This window comes from Amyelois transitella, chromosome 30, assembly GCF_032362555.1.
Source record: "Amyelois transitella isolate CPQ chromosome 30, ilAmyTran1.1, whole genome shotgun sequence".
Classification (NCBI taxonomy): Eukaryota; Metazoa; Arthropoda; class Insecta; order Lepidoptera; family Pyralidae; genus Amyelois; species Amyelois transitella.
The window spans coordinates 2,850,672-2,877,858 of NC_083533.1; the positions used below are offsets into that span (position 1 = coordinate 2,850,672).

At 36.5% G+C, this 27,187-nt stretch overlaps 2 protein-coding genes across 2 annotated transcripts; one reads left to right on the forward strand and one right to left on the reverse strand.

The window, feature by feature from the left end:
• Window positions 1-49: 49 nt before the first annotated feature.
• On the forward strand, window positions 50-12,509 carry LOC106130985 (cubilin). Its single transcript, XM_013329948.2, has one exon. The coding sequence runs from the start codon at window positions 424-426 to the stop codon at window positions 11,566-11,568; it is 11,145 nt and encodes a 3,714-aa protein (XP_013185402.1). The 5' UTR covers window positions 50-423; the 3' UTR covers window positions 11,569-12,509.
• LOC106131014 (P protein) lies at window positions 12,246-27,061 on the reverse strand. The gene is made up of 17 exons (XM_013329989.2): window positions 26,962-27,061; window positions 25,693-25,922; window positions 21,406-21,568; window positions 20,893-20,926; window positions 20,441-20,576; window positions 19,611-19,813; window positions 19,175-19,420; window positions 18,580-18,783; window positions 18,267-18,382; window positions 17,881-18,019; window positions 17,666-17,801; window positions 17,269-17,471; window positions 16,574-16,667; window positions 15,961-16,103; window positions 15,128-15,238; window positions 14,685-14,832; window positions 12,246-13,744 (listed from the first exon to the last, which is right to left on the reverse strand). The coding sequence occupies exons 2-17, from the start codon at window positions 25,889-25,891 to the stop codon at window positions 13,566-13,568; spliced, it is 2,454 nt and encodes an 817-aa protein (XP_013185443.1). The 5' UTR covers window positions 25,892-25,922; window positions 26,962-27,061; the 3' UTR covers window positions 12,246-13,565.
• Between the last annotated feature and the right edge of the window lie 126 nt (window positions 27,062-27,187).

Here is a 27,187-nt window from a genome sequence, read left to right on the forward strand (position 1 = left end):
TTACATCGTTCACTTTCTTCCGAATACCTAAGCTGATTATCAAATATAAGAATGTTACGAAAATATTATCCTATTTCTGCTTTAGACACTTTGAAAAAGTGAAATTAGAAAAGTCAAATTATAAAATAAGAAAAAAATTATAACTTCTTGTGTTGGTTATGATTGTATGGGCGGAGAACAAATTGAAATGGCGAACAATCGCAAAACACGTACCGACTCGTACTTGACCGTTTTCCGTAACATTACCAATTATGATATCTATCTGATAAGGCACGCTTGCATTCATGATTACGCATCTGTAACCTGATCCTCGAACAGACATAGGGGGCGTATAAGAGACGCCCCTTTATCACCCAGATGAACCACAACAGCTATCCCGTAGTCTAGTTTCCTTATGGAATCCAACCAGGCCATACATGGGCCATGTCTCGACTGTTAACTGTCTTATTCCTTACCTCCTGGGTCTCGCACATCGAATGCAACTATGATGATCGAGCCAGAATAAGGACTTCAAACGGAAATCTCTACCTCGAACCGGCTAGGGGCAAGAATATATATTTGCGCACCAATGGACCCCAGTCCAGTATCTTCCTTGGCGATACCAACCTGATCAACGTGACTTCTGGTCGAAGCGGGCCTTATCTACCGGCAGGCAATAACGTGGAGACATTACCATTACCAAACGACATACTTCGACGACTGCAAGAGTTAGAAAGTCGTAATTTTGTGTCGCAAGATGATCTCATGAGAAACATTTCTGCATTGTCGCTAAGAGTTAGCAGACTGTCCACGAGGCTCAACCGCTTGCAACGCCAGATTGACGGCTGGACCGGAGAACAGTGTCAGATCCACACGTGCCAACATGGCGGCACCTGTCTTAATTTACTCGGGGACTTCCACTGCCTCTGCCCGTCAAATTGGGAAGGGAGAAACTGCGAAATAGATGTCAAGGAGTGTCGTATTTATGCCGGTACCGATTTGGGATGTCAAAACGGAGCAAACTGTATGGAAAAACCAGGAAGTTACGAATGTCAGTGTCGACCGGGATGGTTCGGAACACATTGTACTAAAAGGAAATTGGATTGTTCCGGAGGTAATGCTGAGATGTGCGGGCACGGTACATGTGTGCCTGTGAGTTCAGGTGATGGCATCAAGTGTATTTGTGACCAGGGGTGGACCACAAACGGTACCGTTGCGTGTTTGACGGATGTAAACGAATGCGATACTAGTTTAGGCCCGCGATGCTCAGTTAATCCGAAGGTGAAATGTATCAACTTACCCGGATCTTTTACATGTGAACAATGTCCTGCGGGATATCAAGGAGACGGATATGTCTGCTACGATATAGATGAATGCGCGACTAACAACGGCGGCTGCAGTTTAATGGTGTCATGTCATAATACAATTGGGTCCCGCATATGTGGCGCTTGTCCTCCTGGTTATATCGGCGATGGCATCACGTGTACCTGGAGGGGCTCCTGCAGCATCGATCACGGGGGTTGTCATCCGTCTGCTCGTTGTGTTGAAAATTCTGGTGTCGGGGGCGGTGTACAATGCGAATGTCCTCCACGTATGGACGGCGACGGCGTGGGTCTGCACGGTTGTTACGTATCCACGGAAAATAGCACTATGAGTTGTGAAAACGATCCTTGTGGCCCTCATGGTCGATGTCATATGCTTCGACACGGTTACACATGCTTCTGTTTACGAGGTTTCACCGGTGCACATTGCGATGTCCAAGCCGAAGGTTGTGCCACTAACCCATGCAAGAACGGAGGTGTATGTCGACCTGATGAAACGACGGCGCAAGGATTCAGATGCGAATGTACTTCACAATACACGGGAAATCTCTGTCAAGAACGCTCGCACTGCGGAAGCATTCTGCGTGCTGAAGAAGGAAGTTTAGTTTATCCATTGACAAATACAACATACGCCCGCAACTCCAAGTGTGCTTGGATCATTCGAACAGTACCAGAGAAAGTGATAAATGTAACATTCAGTAGATTTAACTTGGAACGATCGCCTGACTGTAATTTTGACTTCTTACAAATCCACGACGGTCGGAGCACAGCCGACCCCTTGATAGGGAGATTTTGTGGTACAAATCCACCGAACGGAGGTAATATTGTATCAAGTCAACACAATTTGTACCTATGGTTCCTGTCGAACAGCGTTGCTGGTCGGGACGGCTTTTCTCTCCATTGGCACAGTGTGGCACCAGTCTGTGGCGGTGAGGTTAACGCCACTGTACACGGCGCGATCAGCTCGCCTGGATCTCCAGGTAAGTATCCTCCAAATAGAGACTGTTATTGGCATTTGCAGACGACTCTTGGTAAGAGAATACAATTGCACTTCTTCCAATTAGATTTAGAAACTCACGATAATTGTAGCTTTGACTATTTAGCCATTTACGATGGAGATAATGAAGGCAAATTGTTAGAGAAATATTGTAGTTCAATCCAACCTGCTCCTGTCCAATCAACTGGTCCAGAAATGGTTATTCATTTTCATTCTGACGCTCACAGTTCCGGAAAAGGTTTTCAAATAACTTACGCCCCTGTGGATGGGGTCCCGGGCTGTGGGGGTTTCTTTAGCGCGGACAGAGGAGAGATCACATCACCTTCATACGATGGTTCATATTTGAATAATTTGTTATGCGAGTACAAAATACGCACAGGTCCGGGCACCCAAATTCAATTGGACTTTACCTTGTTCGATTTAGAACGTTCTAGAAATTGCAAACGTGATTATTTAAAAATTTATGATGGTACATCTACTGAGTCTCCTATCATGGGAACATTTTGCGGTAAATTAGATAGAAAAATTACACTAAATTCGACTTCGAATAACGTATTTATGTTATTTAGAACGGATCGGTCTTTTGGTAGAGATGGATTTAAAATAAATTATAAAGTTATATGCAACTACTTACTGCGTGGTGACAGTGGTGTAATCAAATCGCCAGGATACCCTTTCACTTATCCCGAGAACAGAATGTGCGAGTATGTAATTGAGACATCTCCCGGGAAAGCTATACAACTCACTTTCCAAGACTTTGACATAGAGGGCGATAGACAATGTGTCTTTGATAAAGTTGAGGTAAGAGATGGCTTCAACAGAAATGCTTCACTTTTAGGAGTATACTGTGGAAGCGCAATCCCTCCTACTCAAACTTCGTCTCATAATATTATGTACGTAAGATTTAGTTCAGATATGAGCCAATCCGGTGGCGGGTTTTATGCAAATTTCACAACAATTAACGTCAAATGTGGAGGAATATACAGGGATCCAGCAGGTACCATTAGCTACCCCTCAACTGATGGTCAATATCAAAATGACGAGAAATGCACGTGGCTGATACTGGCGCCTGCAGGAAAGTACATCAAGCTGACATGGAATAGATTTGCAATTGAAAATACACATTCATGTAATGCGGATTACTTAGAGCTCATTATTACAGAAGAAGATGATAAGAAAAATTCACTTGGAAAATATTGTGGTATCAAGGCACCGCCGACCTTAACCATTACGAGTAACAATGTTATGTTAAAGTTTGTATCAGATAATTCTGTAAAATTAGCTGGGTTCTCTGTGACATATACATTTTTAGAGTCTAAAGATACTTGTGGTGGAAACTACGTACAAAATCATGGAGTACTCTATTCTCCAGGCTGGCCAGATAGATATGGCAGGAATCTCGACTGTGTTTGGGTAATCAAAGTTACACCAGGCCAACAAATTAAACTCAATATTTCTCATTTTGATGTCGAAGATAAAAATTATAGAACTGGTATCTGTGACGACTTCCTGCAATTGAGAAACGGCCCATCAGCGACCTCTCCCTTGATCGGTGAATACTGTGGTCAATTTAAATCAAAAATTATTACTGCTGTTGCCAACTCTATGTACTTACGTTTTCATTCCGACTTTATGATCGGTGGAAGAGGCTTTAAAGTTGAATGGGATAGCACAATCACCGGATGTGGGGGCACATTTACTAGCTCCACTGGTTCCATTTCGTCTCCTAATTATCCAGAAAACTATAACGAAAATTCGGAATGTTTTTACAGGATAGTCACAAATCAAGGATCAAGAATATCTTTAACATTTTCATTTATCGAATTAGAATATCTTTGTGATGATTACGTGGAAATATATGACGGTCGAGACCCTGAATCTCCTAAATTAGGCCGATTCTGCAAAGTGGCCCAAAACAAAGTCATCGAAACATCTAGCAACATTGCATTCATAAAATTCAAATCCGATTTCTTATTGACGGGTAAAGGATTTTTGCTTAATTATCATACTATATGTAATAATAATGTCACTGGTACGTATGGTGTTATAGAAAGCTTAAATTTTCCAAATTATTACCCCGAACTCAACTGTTCATGGACGATAAACGTGCCAAAGGGTAACAAAATTAACATAACATTTACTAATTTTGATCTAAGAACAAATCGATTCTACTATTATTCTTTCAGGAGACTTGATCCCGGTTCAACAAATTCCCAAAGACATCTAAGTAATGTAACTTGCAGCATAGATTATCTTTTGATAGATAATCCAGCTCTGGTAGACAAGTCCGTTCGTCATTGCAGCTGGCCAGCTCCTGTTAACGCAAAGAGCAATTCCATTCAAATAAAATTCAACATTCAAAAGGGGTATCGTGTCCCTCAAACTCATTCAGGTTTTAGATTAGAGTGGGTAAGTTATGGTTGTCGAGGACATATAAGAAAAAGAAGTGGCTACCTTAACAAGACCATGTCATCTAGCGAGCAAATGCAGTGCGAATGGTTAATTGAAACTCCTGTAGGCACAAATATCTTCATGTTATTTTCAAAAGTATACATGTTGGATACAAATAACTGTGATAGTGATGCTTTAGAAATTTATAATGGGCCGACAGATAATTCCCCACTTCTCACAAAATTCTGCCACGATACTGCAACAGTTCAGTCGACATCTAATTATTTGCTTGTGAAACTAATAAAAAATTCATCGTTGAAAGATTTACATTTTGCTGCTACCTTTACCGCTATTTATGCTACTTGCGGTGGTTTTATGAAAGCGCAATCAGGTGTAATAACTTCCAAAAATTATCCCAAGAATTATGATAATAATTTAGACTGCATTTGGACGATAGTCGTCCCTCGCAGCCACCGTGTGGCAATCGAGTTCACAGATGTTGATTTGAATAATGAAAATAGTGTTAGTGGTTGCGATGACTCTATAAAAATATACGAGGGCGAATCAATCCTGAAAAAGAATTATTCTCAAATCATTTGTGATGTTTCCACCCAGAAGTATTTTGTTTCAAAGAGTAATTCAATTAAAGTCCAGTTTACAACCAACGGAGCCAGAACAGCCAAAGGATTTAAGGCAAATTTTAGCATGACTTGTGGAGGAGTTATAAAAACATCAGAAAATTCCGAAAACGGAATAATAACCAATGAAAACTTTGGAAGTCAGTCAAATTCTAGTTGTCTTTGGACAATTCTTGCACCTAAATTGGAACAAAAGGTGTCATTGACCATAACACACTTATCTCTACCTATTAATAATAATCGTGTAACAAATCAAACTTGCCCCAACTCTTATCTTAAGGTTCTCGATGGAGATGATGAGAATGCACCTTTGATAGATGAATATTGTGGACGATCAGCACCGGCGACCATTGTCAGTCACGGAAGTGCTCTTACTGTGAAACTTGGCACGCATGATGACAAAATTACTGGAATATTCTCAGCATACTACTCAACCGTAGATACTTCCTGTGGTGGAACTTTTACTTCTGAAAGTGGTGTTATTGCCTCCCCGAACTACCCAGGTCCTTATCCTAACAATGCTGATTGCGAATGGAAACTTAAGACATCCCCAGGAAACAGAGTGTCTTTATATATCGCCATGTTGGATATCGGGTATTCGGAAGACTGTAATGAAGATTATTTAGAAATTCGTGAACGCGATGGTGGTGGAAAAATACTTGGTCTTTATTGCGGACGTGTCCTTTCTCCTGGCCTCAATGTGACGTCGGCTACAGAATTGTACTTAAAATTTCGTAGTAATGACAAAGACCCTGGTCGTGGATTCTTAATCCATTACGGTTTCTTGCACGGTAATGATATTACCGGCATGAGTAATGGTGAAATCGCATCGCCTCTATACCCACGTCCTTACGATGGTACTGGAGAATTTTGGTGGCGCATTACTACTGAAAGCTTAGCAATTAATATTGAAATTGACAACTTACAAATACACACTCATAGCGAAACTTGCGATGATAGTTTGAGTATTTACGATGGCTATGACGCGGAATCACCTCTCTTAATTGAACTCTGTGGGGCTTTACACAGCAAATCAGAAGTTGTAAGTACCACTTCAAATGCTGCTTATATAAAACTAACATTAAATGAGGCAAACACAGGAGCATTTTTCCACCTGCGATGGTCTCAAGATGACGTGGACATAGATGAAGATGCTAAGAAAATTAATTGCGGCAACAATAGCATCATAAATATTGCGCTTGAAGATACACAACATTTCACCACGCCTAATTATCCTAACCACTACGAAAATAATCAAAATTGTGAATGGATATTTAAAGCTGCAACTGGACGGCATTTGATTTTACAATTTGTCTTGTTCGATTTAGAGGAACGTGACCCATGTGATAATGGTGATTTTGTATCAATATTCACGTCTAATGAACCAGCGGAATGGAAACCAATAAAAGAAAAACTGTGTCTTAAATCAGAATTGGAACAAGAGTTTAAGGCGTCGAATTTTCTCAAAGTTACCTTCACTAGTGATTTTTCTTACACTAAAAAAGGTTTTCTTGCAATAGTAAAATCAAGATGCGGTGGCGAGTTGTTTGATCCTTCTGGGGAAATAATTACAGATGACCATGATTTTGATAAATTTGGCATCAATGAACCCTACAGGTGTGACTGGAAGATAAAAGTTCGACCTGGCCGACGCATAAAAGTACAGTTTGTACATTTTAACATTACAAATGATGATAATAACTGTTTAGCTTACGTTATTCTGCACAATGGCGAGTCTCTTAATTCTCCCAAGCTGGCGGATGGTAAATACTGTGGATATGCGCATGAAGATAGGAGTGCAATGGAGACATCGGGTAATAACTTAGTCATTAGTTATATTAGAGATCGAAAAAATACAAAATTTGGCCAAAATATTAAACTGCATTATGAAGAGATTCAGAGCACCTGTGGAGTAACATCCAAGCTAGATGGAGATAAAGCCTGGGAAATAATAAGTTCGCCAAACTATCCGAATGTTCCGGATCCTTTTACTGAATGCAATTGGGTATTCACTGGACCCGTTGGAGAAATATTAAGAGTAGATTTTATTGACAGGTTTGATCTCCAAAAAGACGACGATTGCGCCAAAGAATATGTAGAAATACACGATGGATCATCAATAATGTCTCCTAGTAAAGGACGTTACTGTGGTGCAAATCCAGGATCAATAAAAACTACAGGAAATTCCGTTATGATAAATTTTGTGACGGAATTATCAGAGCCAAATAATGGTTTCAAAGCGAATGTTTCGATCGATGTATGTGGTGGTTTAATACGTAGCTCTCAAGGAGAGCTGACTTCTCCTGGATATCCTAACGCAATACATTTACCTCCAGGAACTGTTTGTGAATGGCACATTATAGGCATGCTAGGGCATTCTTTGTCAATAACACCGCAAGCTATGTATTTACCGGAGTCTGAATCAGAATGCGGTACAAAAGTTACTATTGAAGAGATTGAACCTGTGAATGGTATAAATGAGATATTGAAAACCTACTGTACCCAGAATGTTGTTGATCAATCCACCATCGAGACGTCGTCTAATAATGTCACAGTGAAACTTCATATAGGAACGCCCAGCTTGTATCCTTATGCAGATGGTAGATTAACTGGTTTTCGTCTTACGTTCAAATTGTCACAGCCTTCATGTTCCGGAGAAATAACTACATCTGAAGGCTTCCTCACTACTCCAAAGTATCCACGCGATTCAAATTTGAACTTCTGTAGTTGGATCATTACCGTACCAGATCCGACAAGAAGAATATCGTTAGAGATTCTTGATTCAGGAAAATATAATATATATGTAAGTGAGGGTGATTTCGAACAAAGCATAGCATTCAAATATAACTTTGACATTACTAATGATAACACAACATTTAAGTCATCAGGTAACAAAATGACAATAAATGTGCGTAATCCTCATGATGGACCGTTTAGATTCAGAGCTAGATTTAGATCTGATGAACCGGCCGTTTGCGGAGGCTCTTTGACTGGTAACACTGGCCATTTGACATCAATTAATCGAGATGACGAATATTTCTGCAGTTGGACATATCATTCAGATACTAACCAAGACGATAGTATTTATGAGTTTAATACAATATTCCTCGCAGGTTTTGTAAATTCATCGGCTCCTTCTAATAGAAAGCGGTGTTTATATTTTGACCCCAAATTAATTATACGATCTTCATTAGATACTTATAATAAACAATCAATAACGATTTGTAATTCGCAGTTTACATACAGAATACCGAATCGTAATATACAATTTATAGCGAAGAAAGACAACGATAAATATCTTAACTTTGATTTGTCATGGAAATTACAACCATGTGGAGGAACCATACATATCGGAGAGAGTGCAACCAATGTCATAAATATTCCAAAATCATATAATGAATCTATAGAATGTGCTTGGCAACTTCAATCTTCTGGTCTACTTACTCGTACTGAAATAAAACTTGAAGGATCCTTTAAATTGAACTGTGAAGATGAATTTATAAGATTAACACGCTATGATATAAGTTTTACAAACTATGTCATTGCAGAGTATTGTATAGATAAACCACAACCTCAGCCTTTAGTTGTTCAGTATAATAATGTTATGGTCGAATATCATTCTAAGACAGCCAACACCAGTAATGTAAATGTTACCGTGAGATCAGTAACTCAGGAATGTGGTGGTAGATATTTCTACCCTGGTAAATTTTCGTCGCCAAATTTCCCGAAAGGTTATGCCAGCAATTTAGAGTGTGAATGGGAAATTATTGCTAGAGACCTAGGTTTCAGAGTAGCTTTACAATTTATTAATAGATTTGCCATCGAGAAATCACCCAATTGCACCAAAGATGCTGTAATAATTTATGATTGGAAAGATGATAATTATATTGAAATCGCTAGACTGTGTGGTCGTGAATTGCCTTCCATATTCAACTCTACAAACGACCGGCTCAAAATAGTTATGCGTACTGACAACGATATAAATTTAGATGGATTCCAAGCTAATTGGACTACGATCTGTGGTGGAACGTACAACGCTACCACGACGGAGAATTATCTATACAGCCCTGGGTATCCCTTTTATCACAGATCTATGACTTGCTCCTATAAAATCGTTGCATCGGACAAAAAAATTCAAATTAAATTTTTAGTATTTGATCTAGAAGGTGAACCTGGATCATGTGATAATGATAATATCACTGTATCGTCGTCATATTTTTATGATATCTATTGCGGAAACGAAATACCCATAATTAATTCAATGGCTAGTGAAGTGGACATTTTGTTTCATTCAGATAGGTCTTTTCAGAGAAAAGGCTTTAAGATGGCCTATTCTCTTTATTCTTGTGGTGGGCATATTACAGAATCTACTATTCTAACTTCGGGTCCAAATGATATATATAATAGCGATGTAAACTGTACATGGTTTATTGAAGCTCCAAAAAATAAGACTGTTGTGTTAAAAATTGTTTCCTTTTATTTAGAACAGTCATACGAATGCAGTGCTGATTTTTTGGCTGTTTACGAAGGTCATAGTTTAGACATAGACAATCGCCTAGCTGTTCTTTGCGGTTTAATTGTATCTCCAACTGTTATAAAAAGTAAAGGAAATAAATTGACTGTTCAGTTTGTGACCGATCAATATATAGCTTTTGATGGTTTTAAGATAAATGTTATGTTCACATATACAGAATCAGTTGGATGCGGTGGAAATATTGATATAATATCATCACATACCTTATCTTCGCCTCATATAAATTCTCAATTTGCCTACGAAAACTACCTCGATTGCAATTGGAATATTAAAGCACCATTAGATCACGTTATCAAAGTTTCGTTTTCATCGTTCCACATCGCTCCGTGCCGTGATATCAACCAAACGGCTTTGGGCTACAGTCAATGCGACTGTGATTTCTTACAGATCAAAGACGGAATAGATCGAACAAGCATTGTAATCAACAATTACTGTGGGCACACGCTTCCTCCTGATTTGGTTACGTCTAAAAACACACTGGGTATAACACTTTCGACCGACGGCGAAATTACCAGTTCTGGTTTCACAGCAACTTTGAGCGTACAAAAATCAGCCTGTGGTACATCTTCCTTTTATGTATCTAATAAAGTGCAGCGTTTAAAGACTCCTGGATATGATACCGGATCAACAGCTCGTGCTCTTCATTGTTTATATCACTTCTCAACAGAAAATTCGTATTCTCAAACTCATATTCATTTTAATGAATTCGATATTTTACCTGGATCGTCTAATACGGTTTGCGACAAAGATAAGATTATAATAACGACTGACTCTAGCACACGTGGGTTGCCTCTTGGAAAAAATTATATAGCGTGGGAAAATAGTAACACGCTAAGTTCTTCTGTATTTTTAAATTATGGGATATTCAGCGACGCAATTACACCCGACCAGTACGTAATATGCGGATCTAGAAAATCGGTAGATCTTTATGTTAAAGGGCCGTTTACTATGAACGTTATAACTACGTCGGATGAGGTAATACGGCAATATAAAGGTCTAGATGTAGAAGTAACAAAAGTTGGATTCTGTGGCAGAAATTTCACAAGCACATACGGTAAAATTGTGAGTGTATACGATCCTGACCATAACGAAACTGTAAAAGATTGCTACACACTTGTTAGTGTACCGGAAAACTACACAATTTCAATATATTTCAATTCAGCTGAAGCGTCTTATGTTCCTCCTAACACATTTTTGATAATATATGACGGAAATACTACGTCGTCTAGAAAATTGTTGTCATTGAATGAGAAAAATTCGGATGCTAAATCAGTCTTTTCTACCGGCGGGAACGTTTTGCTTCACAATCATTTGCTGAACATTGATAATTACATAACTTACGATATAACCTATATAGCGACGGATAAAGGCCGAGGTTGTGGAGGCTATTTTTATGGCGCAGAAGGGACAGTAACAAGTCCTTTTTATCCAGCCGTGTACCGTCAAACGAAGACTTGTGAGTGGGAGTTAGAGACGCCTCAAGGCACGAAGGTGTCACTGCATTTCGAATCATTTGATCTGTCACGTGACTGCGATAACAATTATGTCCAGTTGGTTGATAGGGCTGGTAGTGTCCTGTCGAATTACTGTTCGGACATCCCCGCAGACTATACAAGCGTAAGTAATTACTTGAAGATTGTGTACGTTACGACTAGAAACAATGGCGGGACAGGTTGGGTAGTTAGGTTCGTTAGCGTCATAAGATAATTTTACTTACTTTTTTCAATCCTAAATGGCTGAATGTTACACTAAACACGTATTGTCCAAAACATAGACATACAATCGGAATGTCACGCAATACAAATGATCAAACAGTCATCTAGATAAATACTGTAATAGGTAACTTCATACCCCCTTATGTTTATTATTTTGAATATTTTATGTATCTGTTTGTGTCGATTTTAAAGAAAAGTAGATAATATTCTAACTTTATATTCCAATGTTTTACAACATTTTTATAGAAGTTTTTTAAAAAACTTGTTGAAATGATTTTAATTTGTTTAGAAGTTAGATATATTACTTTTATGCTTCGTCAACGTGTTATGACAGAAGACTTGAAATAAATTATATTAATAAAATAATGAAACTATTAAGACTGCATCGTGACATATTTTATTTTTAGTTTGAATATTCATTTTGTATATCTTGCCTTTTATATTTATTTTGTTTTACTATAAAAATTAGCAATAAAGTTTGAATTATTTCATGAAAAATTGTTTTATTTAAGAGGTATTTATGGTGAAATTCGATGTTTTTATTCAAAAACGATGCCATAAGCGAAGCTCCGGGGCGCAGCTAGTAATTTAAACAATACGCTTTGTAAAGCATGGTGTTTTGAGGCAGTTCACTGGGTCCCCTCAATAAAAAAAATATCAAACCACAAATTTACAAAATAATATTTATTTTTATTTCATTATATTTAACAATAAGAATATTAGTCACATACTCTTTGTATAGACAACAATATTACCTAAAAATAATTGTACATAGCTCAAGTGTGTTGTGTATATGTATATGCACGTAATAAAACTGTAAAAAATAATAGTAATCGGATAGTAATATATGGTAAAAATATATCAAAATAAGTACACACATAAAGATAGATCTTATAATCATGTCTATATCTCTTGTGGGGTAGACAGAGCCAAAAGTCGTGAAAAGACTGATGGGCCACGTGGATAGATTGATCCTATTTAATTTATTTAATACTTTATAAAGTCATAGGTACATTATATTATGTTGTGTCAATTTTATTGACTTTTACTTAATAAGTCAGCCTAACATTAACGAGACTAAAATAAGTATAATTGGACTAATTAAAGGCGCTTTTATAAATGTACTTGCTATATTTTATTTTATGGGCAAAATTATTTATATTTTTTTTACCTTTGATATCACTTTACTGCGTGCGTTTCTAAAAACGACTCAAATTCAAATTCAAAATTTTTATTCATTATTATAGGATATTTCATATCGCTTAATAATTGTCAAAACGTATGATTTAACAACATTGATTGACGTCAAATAAATTACTTAAAACTAAGTTTACTGCCGCTTCCAAGGCGTCAGTGCAGAAGAAGCGGTAACAAACTGCATTCATTCTCTGACTGTTTTTAATGTAACAGCGGCTCCTACCTCTACTTCTCTAGAGCCAGGGTGCGCCTGGTCTGTGTCTGGCTATGATCCTGGATTTGCACGAAGCGACTTCCGTCTGACCTCCGCAACCTTTGCAGGGAAACCTAAACTTTTGTGGATCGTCATCATATATCACGTGTAACACATCCAGCGGCCTGAATTTGCAGGTTTCGGGTAATAAGACAATTTATACTTACTTACGTAAATTAAAATCAACTTTCTATTGTTTTATTATAGGTACAGTCATTTAGTGACACTAGTGAAGTCTATGTATGTCCAGCCTTATATTTACTTAAATTGAGCCGAAATTTTACTCTGAAACTTAATACCTTTAAAAACGAAATTTTAAGAAAACATAGATTTTAGTGTTGTGTAGCTACTGAAATATATGTAGATAATTTGATGACGCTAATCATTATACTACCTACAGTCTTATATATTTAATTATGTTTTTATTTCAAAAGTAACAACAGGATGTGTATCAAAACGACTGAATGCCTGCTCGATATAGGTCAAGAACAGTAACCGTACATATCTGTTCAGCAGTAGACTACTTACTTCCTTAAAAGCTAGTGCCACGTAAATACACAGTGACAAACAAGGAGATATACTGTGGATATGACCAAATGTCCCATGGCTATTGGGAAGCCGACCTTGAAGAACCTCATGAATGTGAACTTGTACCCGTGCTGCTCAGCTACGCCGGCGCACACGACGTTCGCACTGGCCGCTATTAAGGTGCCGTTGCCTGAAAATGAATGATTATTAAAAAAAAAAATTACGCGCCTTCTTTAAAAAAATTACTTAGTACGAATATAATGTTCTTTTTTTAAACTCAAAATAATAGAATTGGACCTTTTTGGACATTAAAAAACCAAAGAGGTTAACTCCAATGCATAACTCTACTATTACTACCTACCTATGTCAAATTGTTGCTGCAAATCAAATCATATCCTACTTATACATATACTACCCTTTTAATTTATCTAGACGGCCTCTGTGGCGCAGCGGTAATACGCTTGACTGTGTCACCGGAGGTCCCGGGTTCGAATCCCGGCCTGGGCATGATGAGAAAAGAACTTTTTCTGATTGTCCTGGGTCTTGGATGTATATTTATATAAGTATTTATTATAAAATATAGTATCGTTGAGTTAGTATCTCGTAACACAAGTCTCGAACTTACTTCGAGGCTAACTCAATCTGTGTAATTTGTCCCAAAAAAAAAAAAAAAAATATAATTGCGAGAATTTGTACTTTATATCCCGACATTCCCACGGGAGCGAAGCCCGGGGCGCAGCTAGTAAAATCATAATGGCAACTGGCATTTAGTTACCATTACCAATAATTACTCCTCGCGAACGTATGGTTAGACCATAATGAAGTCTTCTTCTACCTGGCTTTAGTCCCGGTTGCATTTTCATCATTTTGAAGAGAAGGAATACCTCCTTTGATCATGGATCCTATTTTGTTGAGTCATTTTTTTACACGAAGCGACCAGGTTTTTACAAAACTATGTGAATAATGCAAATTAATGGAATGTATGGAATTTTTTATACCAAATGGTAATTTTCATTTTGCTACGTTGGGGACATTTTACGAAAATGGCATTCTGCGACGAAGCCCACCCAACGCGAATTAAACTATAATTATGTGCTGGTATTTTTGTGTGCTAGAGTCCGCATTTTTACCTCCCAAGCAGGCGCCAAACAAAAGTGCCCAGATCATGGGCCCCATAGGCAGATTGAGGGTCGTGTTGGAGACGATGGTCACCACCACTCTGACCATCATGGTGGTCAGGGGTATGTTGTCGATGCAGATGGAGATAATGCCGGAAACCTGGAAATTAATTGGTACCTAATAATAAGTTCGAGACTTATTTTAAGGTTTATATATAAATGAATTCAGAGTGATTGTTAGTTATTAAGGGAATCATATATATGTCGTGTTGTTCCCGAATATATAGAGATAAGAATAAGACCCCTATAGATTTTCTATAGCCCATTGCTTAGAAGAGGAATCCCATGTTTATAAGCCGATCCTTAAGTCGCTTTTTAAGACCTCCACAGGTATCATATGAAGTAGTTCTATTCTGTAGTGCCGGAAACCACACGACACCAATTAATCAACTTACCCATAAAGTCAAAACGATGGCCACGGCCAACCTCGCACCCTCGTCCACCTTTAAAATCAGCTGCTCAATCAGCCGACCTATTATTGTGATAAGCCCCAGTTTTGATAACGCCTGAAAGATAATTATGTGGCATGCAGTTTACATAGAAAATAATTAAGTAGCTGTATGTCATATCCCTCTGTGGTATAAGTATAAGAGTAAATATATTCTTATAGGTACATATAATTATTAATTTAGGACGTCCTGGTAAAGGGTCAGGTCAAAACTACCCGAAACCGCCGAGCTTGCATGAAGAGAGTTATGAATGTGGATGAAGCGAAGGAAGTATGCAGAGATCGTGGCAAGTGGAAAGAGGTAGTCTATGCCTACCCCTCCGGGAAAGAGGCTTGATTTTATGTATGTATGTATGTAAATAATATATAATCATATCTTTATCCCTTACGCGATAGACAGAACGCCTTTAACCATGATTCAATAGTAACAGGGTTGTTAGCATATCGCCCAAAAGAAGAATGCAGATTCTGAATGATTTGTCTGTGAAAGATGGTTGTATAAATTAACGTACTTCAAATTTTTCTTACAGCCTGTTATTTATTTATTTATAGTAGGTAATTTGCCAAGTGGTTCCCGGCACCAATATAAAAAGAATAGGGCTACTCCTTCTCTGTCCCATGGATGTCGTAATAGGACTAATGGATAGGCTTATAAACGTGGGACTCTTCTTTTAGGCGATGGGCTAGCAACAATTCTATCATTGAGCCTAACAGCCGAACGTGGCCTGTCTGTCTTTCAAGATACAGCCACCACGATGAAATGCAATATCTTAAACCTACCTCCATGAAAACAAAGAAAGCAGCAAAAAACAACAAGGTTGACCATTCCACTCTATGCAGTATGGGCTCCAAGTCTTCTCTGTCAGCGAGAATTAATAACAAAATGGCGCCCAGTAACGCCGTCCAACTCAGCGACATTCGATCTGAAAAAGTTAATATAATGTTACTTATTAGTTATCACTAACGCCCAACACACAAAGGCACTAAGGGTTAGGCTAATGAACTTGGGATTCAAAAAATTAAAAAAAAATAATTGCCCCTTAAGAATTGTAAAATAGGTACTTAAAGTGGGTATTTCTGTGACCTAAATTGATCAAAAGAATGGGTCTTATTGATTAACCTACTAATATTATTTGCGTTGTGTGTGTGTTTATCACTCTTTCACGTAATAACCACTCAACGGTTTTCATGGAACTGCAGTAGTATAACTGACCCCAGTCCCCCTGAGCTTAGACCTTGAAATCACATCATAAGTTAAAATTTCTAGAGATTACGAGTAAGACTGATAAAGTCGCGGGTAACAGCTAGTAGCTAAATAATGGTAATTAAATTAGTTATATTTTTAAGTATGTTACCGTTAACTATAATTGATACAATTTTATTTCCTACTCACTATGCATAGGCGCTGAATGCAGAAAGAATACGGTTACCACAAATAAAATTGCGATTGATGCCTTGATGAGCAGTACTTTATCTCGCAACTTGTACTGTGTACAAAAACAACAATAATTATAATACATTTGTTATGCTCTCGTTACTAGATAGCGAAGGGCCGTGTTGGCCAGGATTCATGGCCATGAAAGAATTAAAGGTAAAATCTATTTTTCTGAATGAAAGTTACCCAAATTACATTTTTCGTTCGGCTTGGGATTAGTGTTTGGGAGATGTTTATTTGACTTTCTGTCTCATGTACTTATCTATTTTTCCTATGGATGTTGTAAGACGCGACTACGTTTCAGATGATTACGTTTCCCTTATCATCTGGATATTTAAATAATTTATTTGCTGATAGTTAAGTAATTTAATTACTAAACGTCCTTCGTGACATGAACTGGTATGGACCTGCTGGTATGCTGCACTGGGTGAGAGTACTTGTGCCATTAGGCGCATCCTTAAACATTCAAAGAAGAAATAAAAGAAGGGATACGTAAAATAGATAGCCACATAAACTTCTCACAAACATAAATTCCAAACCGAACTGAAAATTTTGATTAGATTTATAATTATAGTAATTTCATAAATAATGTGGCATTTGATTTTTTCATAATTCATGTTTAAAGCTAATAATATAAATTCAATTTACAATACCTTTTGCTTCAATTCCACCAGCATCTCTTGAAAGGTATCCTTGGGACATGCTCTCTTGTTTCTCTCCTTGACCAAAACCTCCAGTTTTGAGTTCAACTTTGTAATATTCTTCTCTAATCTCTCCCTTACTATGTTCACCTCTTTGCTCAAATGTGGCAGGGAGTCGGCTGCCCGTCGCCATATTGAAATTTGACGACGAATTTCTGAAGGCGAAAAATAAGTAGGTACTCTATGATATTTAGGATTTCAATCATTTAGATAGAGTTCTACATTTTTCTCTTTTCTCCTTTCCTTTTTCTTTTTTTTTTATATATACCAAACTCAGATTTCAAGTGAGAATGAGTATTCCCTCATGAAATTAGTTAAGCATATTTTTTAAAGATTATTCCAAGTTTACCTTGTATATCCCTGGGGTCAGTTAGCCTCAATTTATTTGTATCCCTAAACATGTACCTAATCTGAAGCGATGTTTGTATCAAAACTAGACCAACTCCCAACGCCATGTGCGCTGTGAAATTAGTAAAGTTGATGCCCTGCAAAAAGAATTTCATATTATACATACTAATGTTATAGAAGATAATAATGATAATAAAAGCAGTCAAAAAAACTTACAGAACGAATTACATCTTTATTGGAGACGACGATGACGCACGGAGGGTCTCCCACGGGCGTCGCGGTACCCCCCACGTTACTGTATATGGCCATGAACATCAATATCGGCACGGGGTCTAAACCCATAACTTCGCATAACCTGAAAGTTATCAGTTAAGTTTAATTCTCCTGTAATTAGTTAACATACACACGGACTTAATTCGTGAAGTTATAAGTATTGTTTTGGTTCCAGCGATTAATCGAAAAAAAAAAACAATTTGCCAGTCGAAGGCAAAAACTACACAATGTAATCCGAATTTCTGTGCCATGGACAAAAAATATTGCAAACTCAGACATTCGTAATGATTTCCATCAGTTCATACTAAGTATAAAAAATTTATACGCACCGTATTGTGACTGGAGACATGAGTAAAACAGTAGTGACATTGTCAAGGACGGTTGATACGATGGCTGTGATGAAGCACAGGAGATAGATAAGCGGCCACAGCCTGCCTTTTGTAACCTGAAAATTCAATTCAATTGAAACATATATGGATGATTTCATAATTTGATCATAGGCACCCTAAATTTAAATAATATTAAGAAAATGTTTCCCAGCCCAATAGCTTGATCGATTTGAAAGAAGATGAAGAAGCTACTTTGCACATATTATTTTTTCATGACTTAAATAAGAAGTTTCTTAAACGAACTTAAACTTACCTCAAAAGTAAACACAGCAAGAAAATCGAAAATGCCGGTCTCAGCCATGATGGCGACTAGCACCATCATGCTGAAGAGGAGCAGTAAGGTCTCATGGTCCAGCCACGACACCAGTTCTGAGAGAGTTGGCCTCTCCCCGAGCATAGTAAGGATGGCCAAAGAGAGCGTCGCTGCCGTTATAGCAGCCATTGTTTTGTTAATAACCTGTTGAGAATAGACATAAATGATATAATTTTGGAATGATAAATTGGAATTAAATGAGTGTTTGTCTTAACAACAAGCTGGTGTGAAGATCTAATAAAGGTAGCCAGGAGACGACGCATAAAGTTTGAGAGGATCATCTGAGAAGACTGCAAGATAATACACTAACAAGGAAATCCATGTCATCAAAATTTGGAAGTCAGCATAAGCAGGGACAAGAGAATCTTAATTTCTCAGTTTCTCATATACAGTAAGATATTATTAACACGCTGTTCAAAAACATTTTCAGAACCACAGCTAGAAATGCAATTGAACTTAGGAAAGATTCTCTATATATTCATTTAGCGGATTCGGTAAAAAGGAAATAGGACCACTAAATAAAAGTGTGACTCACCTCAAAAATAATTAAAATATACAACCCAATAAGCAATATAATAGCATAAATCACCCCAGTATTGGCATCTATCGGAGATATCGTGTAACTCATAGTAAAGGGTGTGAGTTTTTGCGAATTCGTGCTCATTCTCAAAGCATAATTGGAAACTACGTTTCTTAATTCGAATGTGTGTGATCGTAATTCCCCTTCATTGAAATCTATTTGTTCTTCGTCTAGAAGGGCTATTGTCCAAGCTTCTGTTATCTGCAAACGTTGATAAGGATTTAATTCTGTCTCTAACTTACAATAGGTATTTGTTTACATAATCATTTCTTTACTGCGCAAGTAAATAATATAGTTCAGATATGTAAAGTGTAGAGTAAGTAATCATTGTTTTAGGAGCATTATGTAAGCTTAAATCAATTTTCTCTTTTTCAGTTAAGTTGCAACTTACATCTTCGGTAGTGTTTGCAATAGTAGTACTATTCAAAGTATCAGATTTAAGTCTCACAAACCAAACGTGCAATTTATTTCTTATTTTCATCTCACTGGAGTTCAATTTGGATTGTTCCTGTACTGTCAAAAAGGGCCCGTTCAGTTGTACTTTTATTTTTATCATTTCATCTTCCAACTTTGGTATATTATCTAAAATATAGTCTGAAATTAAATAAAAATACGTAAGTAATTAATAATAATAAATAATGTAAAGAGAAATGTGTGGGGTAAAAGTGGATGTGGTGACCAAAATTGAAAAGGGTATATTGGCATGGTTTGAACATGTTGAAAGAATAGATGAGGATAGACTAACGAAAGGATTTATATGAAAGAGCCGACTGTAAAAGTAAAACGAACTTTTGAGGACCAAATTTCAACTCAAAAACGGAAGATTTACCTAAGAGATCACGTAACCGTCGAATATGCATGAAAAGAAGTCTGTAGGATCGTAGCAAGTCGTAATCTATAGTCTCTTCCTACCCCAAAGGGTGACAGGCGTGATAGTATGTACACATTTAAATTTTGAAAAGAAAGGACTAAGGATAGCAAGCACAGTACTAATTAGGGAAAAATAACATTTGCTGATAATTCCAGACATAAAATAGGTTCGTAATAAAGAAAGCTACTTGTTCAGTGGAGAAACATTAAAAAAATAAATTATCGAATTGCCCGTACCTAGGTGAAACGAAAAAGCCAAATGGAGCAAAAATACATACTCGTATATAGGATCCAACCCCAAACGAATTTAAAGCCAGGAGGAAAAAAAGAAGATAGCAAAGAAAAACTTACCTTTGTTCTCTCCTTGCTTAATCGAAGTATTCCTAACAATATTATGCTTCTCATTGTACATCATGAATACTGAAGTAAAAAACAGCCAACAAGCTACTAATACACTCATTTTTACGTAATACCTCGCTTCGGCCCACTGAAAATAAATAAAATAATGAAATTCGGTTAATACTAAGGAAATAATATTTGAGAAATTTTGTAACAGGTTGCTTGTTCGTATATTTAGAAGGTCAGTTTTTATTTCCATGCAGATCTTAAAAGTCAATCAAGGGAAAGCCTTTAATAAACTTCTTCTTTTAGGCGATGAGCAACTTGTCACTGTTGCATCTCGATTCCATCATGAAGCCATACAGCTGAACGTGGCCTGCCAGTCTTTGCGAGATTGTTGACTTTGTCTACCCCGCAATTATCCTTTAAGAGGTAGACAAAGTCGTCATTATATTTAAACTCACCTTTTTAGAAGTTTTGTTCGATCCTTTTGTGACACTAAAATAAAGAAATGTTTTATTATTATTATGAGAATTAACTTAATTTTCCTCACATTCGTTTCATCTTTTTAAACTTTTGGAATCCTATGTAAGTATCTACAATTAGATAATAATTATATGTGAAAAGAATATTTATACGAGTAGATTAACCTCAAGAGGAAGAAGAAACTAGTATAAGTACTACCCTTGTACAAATTCTTAGCTATTATACAGGGAAAGTAGAGAGCACGGGAGGTCGCCTACGCGTTGGACCGACTAAATAAAGTCTATTGTGGGCCAGTCCATTATCCAGTGCAGGATGACTTCGAGAAGAGAGAAAAATGGCGATGCATCGTGCGGAGTGCTTCATCTGCCCCATCCACTTCTACGACTACATGACGACCACGGTCACTCTGTCAAGAGTGTATCGACGAACAAGAAGAAGACATAATTAGACACTTATATTTAAAAAAAGAAAGTTTTTGTCATAAAAATTACTTGTCATTTGGCGCGTTTTCTTTGGCATTGTTATGTTTTTGTTCGTCATTTGTTATTTCCCTGGCGATAACGTCCGTTTGGATCGCGTTTTCGTTCAGTGACGGCGCCGAGTTGACGGAAGGCAAGCGTTTTCTGGACGTGTTCTTTTTGTTTGCCGGTTTTCCTGGAAATTTAAAAATATGTATAAAGTATTATTAGTATGTTATATTTTTTTAATAAATACCTAAGTCAATAAGGTACAGTAGGGGTCCCGGCAACAATAAAAAAAGAATAGGACCACTCCATCTCGTTCCCATGGATGTCATAAACGGCGACTAAGCCATGTGCGTATAAACCTGGGATTCTTCTTCAAGGCGATGGCTAGCAAACTGTCACTATTTGAATCTCAATTCTATCATTAAGCCAAACAGCTGAACGTGGCCTATCAGTCTTTTCAAGACTGTTGGCTCTGTCTACACCGCAAGGGATATTGATGTGATTATATGTAGTATAAGGTACAAATTACACATATTGATCTAGGCTTTAATAAATTTGAGACTTGTGTCTCTACCTATAGATAAACATACAAGACCCACGCTTATCAGAAAAAGTTAGTTTTCCAACATGATCTGGCCGGGATTTGAAGCTGATCTTCTTGGTCATAGACGTATTACAATTTTTAAAATTCAAATTAAAAAATATATATTTTTTAATTTGCATTCGCTATCTAATTGTATCTACTAACGGAAAAAAAAGATAAGTTTACTTAGCTAAATACATACTTAAATAAAAAAGGCCGAATCCTATTTTTGGACCTCGGAGGTCCGAAATTTACACAGGCCGAAGATCATATCTAGATCAATGAAAATCTTGAAAATCTGATGTGAATATTGATATAATTTTGTAAGTTGCCAACTTTTCAACCTCGTGCAAAAATTACTTCACACATGCAAATTGGCGAAAATCTATAGGTACCTAAGTGCTAAAAAAATCCATTTAAGGCTTCATCTTAATACAAATTAGTCCACATTATGTCATACTATACTTTTATGGTATGTACACACGGAAAGATCCTTCTCATTAATACCTACATATAATAAAACAGTAAAAAAAAATGTCTGTACATTGAGTAGGTATATTTAAAAAAAAAAATTAATGCGATGAATAAAAACTAACCGAGCATGAATTATGCCTCGCCAACATATAGGGTATAATTTATTTTTTAATCTGGAACAGTTTATATTGAATCATAACAGCTCAGCTAAACTATAGGAAATATCGAAAATACGTGTTAACAAAAGTTGTTCAGCCTGATGAGCATTTTTATGATCTGTAACACCTGATGCAGAACCATTATAGACCAGCTTCGTATGTCTTATAATACGCAAACGGAGTTGCGGGCAACAGCTAGTAGAAAATATTATCTAAGGAGATGCCAAAAATAAATACTTAAACGATTGTTTGTTTTTACTACCTACCTTGTATTAAGGCATGTCGACCATTAGTCTAACATGTCTAAACTTAATGCGATTCAAATTACACACAATGACTGTGAAATATGAGAAACAATATCAAAAAATGTTTAATATGCGGAAATTACCTACATCGCCGTTGAGGTTATTATTTTTTGACAATAAGGTTGGTAGATAATGCATTTCAAAATATAATCATGTTAGCTACTATTGTATATAAGTACTTATATAATTTTGGAACAATTTTTGACAAGTTTACTCACGCACAGTGAAATAAGTAGATGGAGATGTTTATTTTATGTGGAGTAGGTATACATATTTATATAGTCATACTTAGGTACGTATGTAAACTATTATATGTAAGTGTATTAAGTAATCTATTACATACGTACATACATAGAATCACGCCTTTTTCCCGGAGGGGTAGGCAGAGACTCCTACATCTTTCCACTTGCCACGATCTCTGCATACTTCCTTCGCTTCATCCACATTCATAACTCTCTTCATGCAAGCTCGCGGTTTCGGGTACTTTTGACCTGACCCTTTACCAGGACGTCCTTAATTTGATCAAGATACTTCGTCTAGGTCGAGCTTGTATGAAGAGAGTTATGAATGGGGATGAAGCGAAGGAAGTATGCAGAGATCGTGGCAAGTGGAAAGAGGTAGTCTCTGCCTACCCCTCCGGGAAAGATTTTATGTATGTATGTATGTATTATTTCTTTTACAGTTATCGCACCACCCGTACATCCATCTCAGTTTGGTCCAAAGATCCGACTAGCAGAGAATGCCTTGTGGCATTAAATCCACCTGTTATACATTTTACGTGCATAAAGTTTAAATAAATACCAATAGGTAGGTAGTTAGGTAGCTTTTATCGTAATTGTAAAAAGTGTCTCTGTACTGCATAGTTTACTCGGTACTACATGATTAATTTGTAGGTATATTAGCATGTATTTATCTATTATTTGCATAAACCTACGTAGTTCTTTATTATAGTTACTTTTTGAGCTTTCCGACTTAAACATTACAACATACCATAATTTAAAATTGTCATTATTGGGGGCCTACAACAAATATTCAATTTTTATACTCACACTTGGTTTTTCTATTCTTTTTAAATTTATTCCTTTACATGTGTCATAAGCAAACCTAACCTTGTAAATAATCCTTCACGGTCCACGTCAGAACGCATCTGTCAGGTTAAAACCAGTACGAACCGACTTGTGAACTATGATTACAAGGATTTGTTGTAATCTTTTGAAACTATCAGTCCATTTCTTAAGTACCTACTTAATAAAATAAAGGTACTTAAACAGTCTTGATATTTTGTCGTATCTATTGTTGAAAAAAAATAATCTTCAACGAAAAGACATTTACTTTAAATCCAATCCAAATAAATAGTTTATTTAATTTTGGTAGTACATAGTATGAAAAATAATGCCCAAAGGCGAACTTATCCCTATGAGGGATTCTTCCATTCAACCAAGTAATTGAAAGAATCATATCTAGATAAGGGATAGTAGCAGCTTGTTACAACTGTAAAAAATAAATAAAAAAAATAATATATAATTTATTTTGAATTGTATTTTTCAACAAAAAAAAACAGAAGAAGATTGTTTAAATTTGTTTCAATTTCAGTAAGTACCTAGAGAAAATTGATAAAGTATAGCTAAGTACCTAAGTACCTACCTACTTATGTTGTTTGGCTAACCATGTTTCTGAACTGTGGTTCCCGCTTTATCTCTTTCCTATGGATGTGGTAAAAGGCGACTAAGAGACAGGCTCATAAACTTGGGATTCTTTTTTAGGCGATGGGCTCGCAACCTGTCACTTAGTATTTGAATCTCAATTCTATCGTCAAACCAAAAAGTTGAACGTTGCCTTTGTCTCTCTCTACCCCTCAAGAGATATAATAGACGTGATTATATGTAGGTATGTATGTTTCTAATCTAAGGTGTAGGGAAACACCGGCACAAGTAGGATTCGATCCTGTGTCTTTCACTTTTTTTTTGTACCAATGCAATGACATGCAATGACGTCTCTATTATACATAAATTAGGCGCATTAAATTCTAAACGATATGTTCCAGATGAACAGCCTAAGACAATGACAGTCAGACCATCTTGAAATGATTACAGATGACTGTAATCTTACGGCTCCAAGGTCGCTATAAAATTGAATTAGCCGAATAAATTGTTGTGACTTACTTTTTAGATATACTTTATTGCACTTAGATTAGGTTAGGTTTTGCAAAAAGTGTGATAAAAGTTCAGTAATCGTATTTAATAAAATAGTATCTGACCGATGTCTGTATTTTAAAGATATTGCCAAAAAATCTACATGCGATACGTAAATATAAGACCAACGGTCACCACTGTAGCGGGAGCGATGATTCGGCTCGACCGCCACCAAAGGGAAGATTTTCCGCAATAGCTGGTGTTATAGGGATCCGACAGACGATGTTGTGTCGGAGTTTGTATATATGCTCCAATCCGTTAAAACTTTGCTTGCGCGATTTAGACTTTCCGCTGTTTTTGACTGATAGCGTCGCGTGATTTTGTTTTTTAGTCAAGGATTGCATGCAGAGTTATAAATGTGGATGACGCGAAAGAAGTACCTATGCACGGATCGTGGCAAGTGGAAAGAGGCGAGATTTAAGTATGTATGTACACGTATATATTGAAAAATCGAAAGAATATAACTAGGTGATAGGTGCCCTGCTACCCACTTGTACTGCACTTGTTAAAAGGAATAAATGAATTTTGAAATGAATTTTGAATTTTTGAGGTGAAAATACGATAAAAAAATTGCTAGTCTAACTAAGTAACTAACTTACCGTGCTCTTTTTCATATTGTTGTTTAAAAGGCGCCAACGACGGGTCATTCTTCACCTCTTCAGGCAACTCCAGCCAAACCTTGAGGGTGTTGGCGTTCAGGTCATCACTCGACACTAAGGAGTACTGACTCCTCTTCCACGCGTCGTCAGGCTGCTTCTTGGAGGTTACACGATCTTTGAGACTCGCCCAAAAGCTCATTTTGAAGGCATAACTTAGTAGTTTAGATGAGCTAAAAAAATTATGACAAAATTTACCAACAAATTGGTATTTTTCATTTGACCAACTTATACAATCTGAATAAAATTACTGACGTATTCTGTTTTATTCTTTTCTAGACAAGAATTGAGATAAAGATACTTGAGAATGATTTTTGCGAAAATATAGAAATCTAAATGTCTAGATAAGGCAAATCAAGTTATTCTTAGTTCTAAGTAGATAGGTAGAGTTAAGAGACCGGAAAGCCTGTTGAAATTAATCGCAGCAAAAAAAATGTGTGAAAATTACATACATAAGTAATTCACGCCTCTTTCCCGGAGGGGTAGACAAAGACCACATCTTTTCACTTGCCACGATCACTGCACACTTTTTTCGCTTCATCCACATTCATAACTCTCTTCATGCAAGCTCGTCGGTTTCGGGTGAAAATTTGCATGTTTTTTTTTATAACTTAGTATTAACTTATTTATATTAATTTAAATTGATTGAGGCGTATGTCAATACGCTGTCAATAAATTAAGAGTTCTATAAATAGAATTTTTAATTTAATAGTTTCCTTCATAAAATACTAGTTGCCTAGTTATCCTATCTATTTAAATACCTACGTAATTATTTAAGCGGTCTTTTGATGCATCACCAATTTTAAAAGACATGTTTAATAACTATAGATACTTAGCTAAATAATACATCGACCTTAAAACAACGCGATAATCATACCTATACCTACATAATCAAGACTGTTTGAAAACATAAATAAACTTTTTAGGTTATGATATACAAGGTTACTTCTTTGCAGTAAGTAAGTAAGTAAGTTTTTACCAAAATTTAAAAAAAACAACTTTTGTATAGTTAAAATAAAAAAAAAGTAGAGCTATCACCAAAATACCTAAAAGTCCCGTCTTTATGATCACATTATAATTCAAATTAGTACGTATCACCTTCTATAATTATTTAAATAATACGTAAAAAATATAAAAGATCAACTTTTTACACCCAGGCTGACAGATTAGCAAATAGAATTTTCAAATAGTTTATAGAATGATAAAACTTACATTCAAACAATAATATTCAATTCACACATTGACAGTATTTTTAGCACAAACACAGACTGTTGGAAGGACAGCCGCCCGCCGCAGACTGACTTCGTCGAGTTGATACGTAAGTCTTATAAAATTATCACATCGCCGTATAACTAAATATATGTATATATATACGATTGTGCAAAACTGTATAAGTATATATTAGCTAGGTCAGCTATCACATTGTATATAAAAATCA